The following is a 9,999-nucleotide window of genomic DNA, read 5'->3' on the forward strand; positions in this document are numbered from 1 at the left end:
CCCTCGGGTTTCTGGGGGCCACGCGGCGATAGGGTCTGGAAACAAGACCGAGTAATGACAGGCCGAGGACAAGTGGGCCGCAGGCTGCAGAAGAGGAGCGGTCACGGGTCAAGAAGGTCCCGTAGGAGAGATGGTCACCAGCGATCAACGCCACCACTAGGTGCTGGACCTCAGCGAGCCGGCCAGAAGAGCCGCTCGACTGCCGGCCGGCGCGGCGCCCTCTCTTCTCCTTTCCCTCCCGGTACGGGATCCTGGCTGTGGGGTAGCACTGCTCCCTCTAGTTATAAATCGCGCACTTTCCCGGTAGGATCCGCGGTCTTCCACTCCAGCAGGCGCCTGATGACATCATTACGGAGTCACCGCCCCTCAGGAAAGTTTTTAGGTTTCTATATTAAGCCTGTCTCCAGAGCAAGCTAACAAGTAGGGACTAAACGTTATCAGTGAAAGGGGTACACCTCAAATAGCCTTCTGTAGTTGTCTTTTCTTTTGAGAGCGTCTGCACTGCAGCAATGACACGGCTTACGATGCCTACTCTTTTCAGGCAGCACTTCGGGCAGCCCCACTCTTGGGAGGGGGCGGGGCGAACCAGGGCGGGGCGGGGTCTTGGCTAGCCGGGGTCGCGCTAGAGGCCGCGCCGGGTAGTATCACTCGGCTGTGCCTTCGGCGGCTCTGGCTCTGAGAGCCTTTCGGCAGCTCCACGGGGACCTCTGTGCACGGATGGACCCGCCCGGACCCGGCGGGAAGCGGCCTGGCAGGCGGCAGGCCCGGCGGCGGCAGCAAAGTCCGGACGGGGCCAAAGCCGCGGGTCCCTGAGGCGTGCGGGCCCAGTGGGCCCGGCGGAGGCACCATGATGCCGGGCGAGACCCGCTCGGCGGCGCCCGGGACGGCAGTGGACCTCTCGCGGTGTCAGGGCTGCGCCTCCCTGCAGCAGGTGCGGCGCCTCTGGGAACCGGGGGTGCGGAGGGCGGCCTGGCCGACGCCGGGGGCGCGGAGCTGTGAGGTCCGGCCGCGCGGGCTGCGCCGCAGTGCCCTGCTCTCGCTTCCCGACCAAAGCTTCCTTTTGCTCCCCTTCCCGCTCCTTTGCTCCTGTAGTTATCTAAGGGCCGGCCCCTGTGCCTTGTTTAGACTAAAAGCACACCGCACACTGCCATCGAGTGGATTCCGACTTCTAGCGACCCCCATAGGGTTTCCAAGGCTGTAAATCTTTGCGGACGCAGAACGCCTCATCTTTCTCTCGCAGAGCTGATAGTGGGACTGGGAAGCCCGAATTCATTCATCGGAATGCGGTGCAGGGGGGCGTGCGGTGAGAGTTCTGGAGCGCCGCCCTCTTTACCCACCGCGTCGCCGGGCTGCCCGGCTGGCTTTTGGGTTAGTGAGTGATGGGGGAGATGCTGAGGGCCGTCTCTCTCCGAGGACAGGACTTTTTACCGTTCCCCTCCCTAAGTATTTGTGGCAGGAAGGCAGCATTTTATGGGACGGGGTTGGGTTGGGAGGGTCCTTAATGGGGGAACCATTTCAGCTCATACCTGGGGCACTGGGCCGTGGTCAGTTTTGAATTGAATCAAATGATCGCGTACATCAACCAGCCTGTGAGTTTTTCTGATTAAAGTGATCAGTTTAAAGGCATGAGGATTCTGGAGGTTTCCAACAGCAGCATGGGTGGTTTGTCCTCTACAGTGACAGAAGAGGAGCTGACCTGCTAGGGTCTGGTTCCACGTTTTATGGGGTCGTGGAAGTAATCCCAGTCAACTCATTTCCAGCCCAGACTGCCCTACCTGCGTGGTGTTGAGAGTCTTAGCCAACTGCATAACAGTGTCTGTAGGAGCGAAACGGAGCTAGTCGCTGTCATTATTAGCTGGCGCAGTTACCACAAGCTTTAACAAAAGTGTCATTTCTGAATCACACACCGTGCTGGGCGCTGGGGGTGTAGTGCTGGACAAAATAGATGGGGTTTCCTCTCCCCTGGAGTTTGCACAAGTAGGCTCTGTGTGTGCCAGGACAGCGTTAGAAAACGTTACATGTTGTCAAGGAAACAAAGGGGGTGCTGAAATGATGGTCTTGTCTCTTGGCTGGGCTGGTCAGGCAGGGTGGTGGGGAGGCGCCTGAGGGGCGCGGGAGGAGTGGTATGGACAGGGCAGCGCTGAAGGGGTCCTGAGGCCTTTGAGAAGCAGAGCGAAGTCTGTTTGGGGAAGTGGTTGGAGAGATGACATTAGAAAGGTGTGCAGGCCATCCAGGTAGGCCATCGGGAGCAGTCTGGGTTTGTTTGTCAGGTTGCGTATCTGCACTGGTCTCCGACATGTTAAACTTTGGAGGTGGCAGGCGCGGGAGGGAGGCATTGCGCAGGAGGAGAGGGAGAAATCCTAGACTCCGACATTGAGCTGCAGGGTGGAGACGCTTTACTCTTTTGGCCTTAAACCTTCTGAAACGTGAATTAAATTATCTTTAATCTTAAGTTATTTCTTCTTTGGGTCAGGTTATTCACCCAAAGTACTGACTGAGCACCTGCCTGTGTCAGGCACTGCTGTAGGTTACTTGGGATACAGCAGTTGTGGGGCAAAAGTCCTTGACTTCGCGAGACTTCCATTCTTGGCGGGGGGAGGGGGTGCAGTGAAGAATAGAGACAAAAGAAGTTCTATTGTTGTTGTTAGGTGCCTTCGAGTCAGCCCTGACTCATTGCAACCCCTCTTTGGCTTTCTGAGGCAGTATCACTAGCAAAATAGATTGTCCAACCTTCCTTCCTTCCGAGGAGTGGCTGGTGGGTTTGAACCACCAGCCTTCTGGTTAGCAGTCAAGTGCCTTAGGTACTACACTAAAAGAACATTAAAAAAACGCATCAGAGAGGAAGTAAGCAGAGAGGGTAGAGGAGGAATGGGTGGGGAACTGGCAGGCGGTGGGTGGGATTTAGAGAGCGAGGGCCACACAGAGAAGGTTGTACTTGAGCAGAGATTCTGGCCGCAGGATGTGAGCTGTGTAAACACCTTGAGCGGAGAACGCCTGGAGATGGAAACCTCGGTGATGAGGGCCTGAGGCAGGAGCTTGCTGGGCCATGCTGGGAAGAGCGGGCCGACGGAGTGGCCGCAGCGGAATGAGTGGGGAAGGCGCAGGAGCTGACATGGGAAGGGCAGAGTAAGGCCTGAGTGTGAGGCCCTGTAGGACACAGTGAGGCTTTCGGCTTCCACTCTGAACAGAAAGTCAGTGGAGGGGAACTGGTATGAACGACTTCGCAGTCGCGATCTCGCCTGAAAAGAGCGATGGGAGGGAGCCTGTTAGAACTCGGGGGTCTGCAGACTTTGTTAGGGGCGAGGTTACATCATAACTACCCCGCAGCAGCCCTGGAGGGTACAGGGAGGCGTAGGCAGGGCTGTTCAGCACTTGGCCGGGTGGCATGGTGTGACTGGTGGCCTGTCTTAGCAGCCCCTTTCCCTGCATCAGCATGCTCCGTTGCATTGGGGAGAAAGGTGGCAGCTGGCACTGGAGTATCTGGAACAGTTTTTTAATTTTGAAAAGAAGACTGGAAGATAGGTTTGTTGGCGGTGGTAGAGGACCTCAACGGTTAGCTCCTTGAAGTTGCATGCTGGTTTCTGTTAGGAGTGTAGGGCATGAGGGTTTGCTTAGTTACCCCACGAGAGCCGTGTTTGAAGTAAAACTAACAGCCCATGGGATGCAGGGTGGATGGGAGTGGCTGCAGCCACGTGTGGGATCTTACTTCATTAACATTCACTAGTCGCGGTGAGTCGGAATGGACTCGCTGGCAGTAAGTTTGATTTTGGTTTGGTAGTAACAGAAGCCTAGGTTAAGTTGAAGTTTTTGGCCATGCATATAGAGAAGAAAAGGGTTCTGGGTAAGAGAGGCTGTACAGAATGGACAGATCTTGTGTCAGGACCCAGAGGATCCAGAGATGTCAACCACGAGTGATGGCTAGGACTGAGGTAGTTAGGAGAAGTGGGAGACCAGGAAGGAGGACATCATGACCATGTGGCACCGGTTTGGGGAAGTGTTTCAATGTCTGGAACACAGCACTTCCATGGAGCCATAGAGGAGACTGGGTGAGATGGGCTCTGAGTTCATTTCAAGGATGTCGTTGGCAGCTGGAGTGGAGATAGGAGATTGGAGCAACGTGTTCTGTTGTATACCAAGAACTTTGAAAGCCATTAGGCTGATTCACAGGACATTGCCATCACTAGGAATTGGTGAAGAAATCCTAGATGGCTTAAGAGTAGACTCTGAAGAAGAGTGGTGGGCAAACAGTCAAAGAGAGAGCTAGACAGCGAGTGTGTTACAGAGGAAATCCAGAGTGGGAGGAGTGAGAACCAAGCAAAGGCAGCTGCATGGCAGACAGTGCTTCACTGCTGCTCATAAGATTTTCTGTGGCCATTTTCTTCAGAAGTGGACAGCTCTGCCCTTCTCAGTCTGTCTTAGTCTGGAAGCTCCAGTGAACCCTGCCCCCAGGGGTGACCCTGCTGGTATTTAAAATACCGGTGGCAAAGCCTACAGCCTCAAAGTAACACACAAAGCACTACAATACGACCAACTGACAGCCAAGGGGTGGCACCTGTACCTGGCCAACAGATGGGAAGAGAGCTATATTTGTATCCATTCCAAAGAAAGGTGTTCCTGCAGAATGTGGAAATTATCGAATAATATCATTAATGTCACATGCAAGGAAAATCTTACTGAAGATAATTCTAAAACAGTTGCAGCAATACATTGACAGGGAACTTCGAGAAATTCAAGCTGGATTCAGAAGGGGACATGAAACAAAAGATATCATTGTTGATACCAGATGAATCTTGGCTGAAAGCAAAGAATACCAGAAAGATGTTTACCTGTGTTTTATTGACTTTGCAAAGGCATTTGATGTGTGGATCGTAACATACTATGGATAACATTGAAAAGAATGGGAATTCCAGAACACTTAATTGTGCTCATGAAGAACCTGTCCATAGATCAGGAGGGTGTCATTTGAACAGAACAAGGGGACACTGCATGGTTTAAAATCAGGAAGGGAGAATGACAGGGTTGTATCCTTTCACTATACTTGTTCAGTCTATACGCTGAGCAAATAATCTGAGAAGCTGGACTGTATGAAGAACATGGCATCAGGATTGGAGGAAGATTCATTAACAACCTACGTATGCACATGACACAACCTTGCTTACTGACAGTGAAGACGACTTGAAGCACTGATGAAGATTAAAGACTACAGTCCACAGTATGGACTACACCTCAACATAAAGAAAATGAAGATCCTCACAGCCGGACCAGTAAGCAGCATCATGATAAATGGAGAAAAGATTGAAGTTGTCAGAAATTTCATTTTATTTAACTCCACGGTCGACACTCATGGACGCAGCAGTCTGGAAGTCAGATGCTGTATTGCACTAGGCAAGTCTGCTGCAAAAGACCTCTTTAAAGTGTTAAGCAAAGATGTTACTTTAAAAAGTGAGGTGCTCTTAACTCAAGCCGTGGTATTTTCAGTTGTCTCATGTGCATGTGAATGCCGGATAATGAATAAGAAAGACCAAAGAAGAACTGATGCCTTTGAATTGTGGTGTTGGTGAAGAATACGGAAAATACCATGGACTGCAAGAAAAACAAACCTGTTCTAGAAGGAGTACAGCCGGAATGCTTCTTGGAAGTGAGAATGGCCAGAGTTCGTCTCACCTCCTTTGGTCATGTTGTCAGAAAGGACCGTTCCCTGGAGAAGGATATGCTTGGTAAAGTGGAGGGTCAGTGAAAGAGGGGAAGACCCTCAATGAGATGGACTGACACAGTGGCTGCAAGGTGCAGGCAAACAAGTATAGCACAGATGTGAGGACGGTGCAGGACTGAGCAGTGTTTCTGTTCTGTTGTAATACAGTCACTGTGAGTCTGAGTTAACTCAGTGGCACCTAACAACAGCAGAGAGAGGATCAACGTGAGGACATTTCTGCATGTCCTGTATAGTACCACAGCAAAAGCTGCAGCTCACTTAAACTTCTGAAGAGGTTAGGGCTGGTGAGAAGATGGCGTGCTGTTTGAGTTTAGCACACCGAAGCTTCTTGACCTTGAAGAACATCGAGAAGCCGAGTGCAGGGTCCTTCCCGACAGAAGGTGCTGCGGTGAAGCTGTAACTTCCTTCTGAGCTGTAACACCAGGCTGCCTTGTGTCTGTCCTCAGCTGAACAGTTGTTTGCCTGCACCAAAAATCCTCCTGTCGGGGCTTACCCCTCCCAGCCCTCTGTCTCCAGAGCTGGAAGCTGAACAGTGCCTTTGCTAAGATCAGAAGCCTGTAGATGGCTGCATTTGGTGTATCTTTCTTAGGTCTCACAGATCACCTCATCTCAGTTCTTTTATCGTGATTGGGGCTGATGATTATCAAACAATGGTCTAGTCTGAGTGCTTGTGTAGACTGCACAGTCATAGATCTGACAATACTATGCACAATTAAAGAAGTGTTAAGTTGGGTATGGGCTCAGATAGTGCCCTCGTTGAGGCATTCAGCTGCTAACCAGCAGGTCAGTGGTTCCAGCCCACCAGCCACTCTGCAGGAGAAAGATGGGGCAGGCTGCTTCCATAAAGATTTACAGCTGTGGAACCGTATGGGGCAGTTCTGCTGTGTCTTACAGGGTCATTATGAGTCAGAATCAACTCAATTGAAGTGGGTTTTAAGTTGGGTGGTTGTAAGTGAAGTCAGTAGTCACTTTCCTCTGGTGAAGGACTGGCCTTTCTTTTTCACAGCCTTTGTGGTTGTTAGGTGTCGTTGCATTGGCTCTAACTCATAGCAACCCCGTGTACAGCACTGTCCCATCCTGCAGCACCTCCCCATCCTTGCTGTGCCTGAGCCCATCATTGTAGCCACTGCCTACGTCCTTCTCATTGGGGGTCCTGCCCCTTTCTCTGACCCTGTGCTTTATCAAGCATGATCTTCTTCTCCCAGGACTGGCCCCTTTTGACAACATGACCAAAGTAGGTGCGATGAAGTCTGAGGTGAGATGAAGTCTGTTACAGCCTTCACTGCAGAGCAAGACCGTTGGACTTTGTTGGGCTTGGATCACAGGGCACTGTGTAGCTGGCGTAGCTGGAACTGACCCAGTCAAGTTGGTATGTGTCCTTGGGACACGTTTCAGCCTGTCAGTGCAAACATGTACTGGACTGCCATTGATGGTTACCATAGCTCTTGAAGGCTGTTGCCTTGTGTGCATAGTATATTTACATATTTAGCCAGGGAGAAAAAAGAACATTAATGCATGTAAAGTGACGGAGCAATACAGCAGGTGGGATAGTAGATGAATGTGGGATTCATTAGAACTCAGAAATTGAACTCGGTCAGTCAGGACGGGAAACAAGTTCAAAGCACTAGCAGGTAAGGGAATGTTAATTAATCCAAAACCCAGAGAAAAGGTAACCAACATCAGAAAGCTGATTACATTTCTGATTTCTAACAAATTAACATTCCCTAAATTCCCAGTGGTTTGAACTTTGTCTTTTGGAACGTGAAACATTTTTTCCCGGCAGTTGCTAGGTGCTGTCGAGACGGCTCCGACTCAGGGCCGCCACGGGCGGCAGAAGGACACGCGGCCCCGTCCTGTGTCACCGCACAGTACGTGCTGTGCTTGAGCCCGTCACTGCAGCTGCTGTGCCAGTCCTTCCCCTGGAGAGGCTTCCTTTTCCACTGATGCTCCACTTTACAGCGTGTGACACCCTTCGCCAGGGACCAGTCCCTCCTGATAACATGTCCAGAGGATGTGAGAGGAAGGCTGTCCGTCCTGGCTCCTACGGGGCATTCTGGCTGTACTTGCGGGATGGATCTGTTTGTTCCTCTGTCAGTCCACGGTATATTCAGTATACTTTCTCCCCTGTAGCTCAGAGCATCGGTGCTCCTTCGGTCTGCTCTGCTGTTTCCCCAGATACATTGATTTGTAAATGCTCCTATTAGAGGGAATGTTCAGGAAACTGTGATTGATTATTTACCAGATGTTTACTGAGCGTCACCATGTCCGTGGTGCCGTGCTGTGTTTTGTATTGCAGCCATCCATGGTGGAGACAAGGAGCTCAGGTTTTGGGTGAGGTTGCGGTTACTGTGATGGGGACTGCTGGGTACCCTGGGAGCTCCTGGAAGGGACAGCGCTCCTGCACAGGAGAGAGGAGGCGGTCTCAGTTCGCTCTGGAGGTGATACGCACGTCGTGGGAGGGAGGCAGGAGCATGTTGTAGTCAGAGAGGATGTAGGGTGTGAAGGCTCTAGGGGAGAACACAGTCTGCTCTAGGTGAAGCACGAGGCACACAGAAGGCTGGGAGGCGAGGTCCGCCTTCGTAGGTTCCAGGAGGCCCTCCTGTTTTCTCTGGGTGAGTGCCTGGGCAGGGCTGGGGAGGGGAGCGCTCCCACCTTGCTGTCCTGTTCCCAGTGCACACCGCTCCAGAGGGAAGGAGCTGGGCCTGGGGCCTGTGTGACAGCTGAGGGGACACACTGCTCCAGGGAGACCAGCACAGACTGGGTTTGGTTTGGTTTTGTTAATTTTTTTGTGATTAGGGTGAAAGTTTACAGAGCAAACTCATTTTCCATATAGCAGCTCACATACACTTTGTCTCATTGACTGTAATTTCCCACAGTGCAACAGGTCTCCTCCCACTTCCTCCTTATAGTTACCCCTTCCCTGTGTCCTGCCCTCCCATGCACTCCTGCCCCCTGAGCTGTCTACCTGTGCATACACAGCCCTTCTATTCTCCCATAATTGATCTCTCCAAGTGTATCAACCTCACGTAAATGTTCAGCTCATATGCCTCTCTTTTGTTTGGCTGGAAGCCACAGGAGTGGGTTCAATCCCAGACCTGAAGGGCAGCTAGAGGCCATAGTCTCAGTGGTTCCAACAGGCTCTATCAGACCAGCAAACCTGGTCCCTTTGTCCCTTTTTTTTTTTTTTTTAATATAATTCTGAGTGTTGTTCCACACTGTTCTCCCTCTCTATCCAGGATCTCCTATATAGATCCTTCTCCGAGTGGTTAACAGTAGTAGCCAGGTACTGTCTAGTTCTTCTGGTCTCATAGTCATATAGGATGAGGATCACATGTTGTTATGCAAGTCACTTGGACTAATTGTTTCCATGCGTCTTTGGTTTTCTTCATTCTTCTTTGCTCTGGATGAGGAGAGACCAACCATTGCATCTAGATAGCCACTTGCAAGCTTTTAAGATCCCTAGACTGGGAGTTTTAAATAAGAGCTCGCAGTAAAAAGTCAGGAAACATGAGAAACTGTGGGTTGGCATGGAGAATTCAGGGTGAACAGTTGCCCAGTCACTCCCAGCAGAACAATTACTGTGTGGTTTAAACAATAGTTTATTTAGGAAGAGTTTAAAAATACTAAGTAATAAGTATATTAAAGGCATAGAATAATTTTTAAGGAAACTATTAAACCATGTCAATAAAATTGGCAGAGTAGCACAAAGAACTTTGGTGTCCCCTTGCCCAGATTCACACACGTACCTTGCTGTGGCATTTGCTTCATCCCTGGTGTGCACACGTGAATGAATTTGCTCTGTAAAGCATGGCACCTCACAGAGCCATGCTTGCCCTCAGGAACAGCCTGCAGCCTCCGCGTCAGGGTATCCACAGGTGCAGTAATGGGAGTACCAACATGTGTGTACCAGGACCGGCCCATCCGTGGCCTGGTAGGAGTTTGTTTTTTGTCTTTCTGGGTCAAGGTCCCCTCAGGGATATGTGTGCATTGCATCGCTCTATCTCTTCAGCTTCCCTGATGTCGTCTTTCCCCGTCTTCCCTGGCCCATCTGGGTTCCCAGGACCAGGAAGTCAAGGCTCAGGAAGGATGGCCTGCTCTTTCTTGTAACTTCGTCATGGCAGGGGGCACATGATGTTGCTGGTTCCCCATTCTGGGAATGTGAAGCTCATTGAATCACCTAGTAATCGATTGAAATGTAATGGACCGAATTGTATTTTATGGGAAGATATTCTGAGCGTCACCCACCAGCCTTGGCATCATTGGCAGCTCCCCATGCAATAACCGCC

At 51.0% G+C, this 9,999-nt stretch overlaps 1 protein-coding gene across 1 annotated transcript in view; it reads left to right on the plus strand.

The window, feature by feature from the left end:
• The first annotated feature begins 847 nt into the window (after positions 1-847).
• The window catches only part of ICE1 (interactor of little elongation complex ELL subunit 1), a 97,622-nt gene continuing 88,470 nt past the window's right edge, over positions 848-9,999 (plus strand). The window contains 1 exon segment of the mRNA XM_007953261.2: positions 848-931. Coding sequence (XP_007951452.1) covers positions 848-931 — 84 coding nt within the window.

This window comes from Orycteropus afer, unplaced genomic scaffold (assembly GCF_000298275.1).
Source record: "Orycteropus afer afer isolate SDZICR_OR568_19922 unplaced genomic scaffold, OryAfe1.0 scaffold00381, whole genome shotgun sequence".
NCBI classification, from domain to species: Eukaryota; Metazoa; Chordata; class Mammalia; order Tubulidentata; family Orycteropodidae; genus Orycteropus; species Orycteropus afer.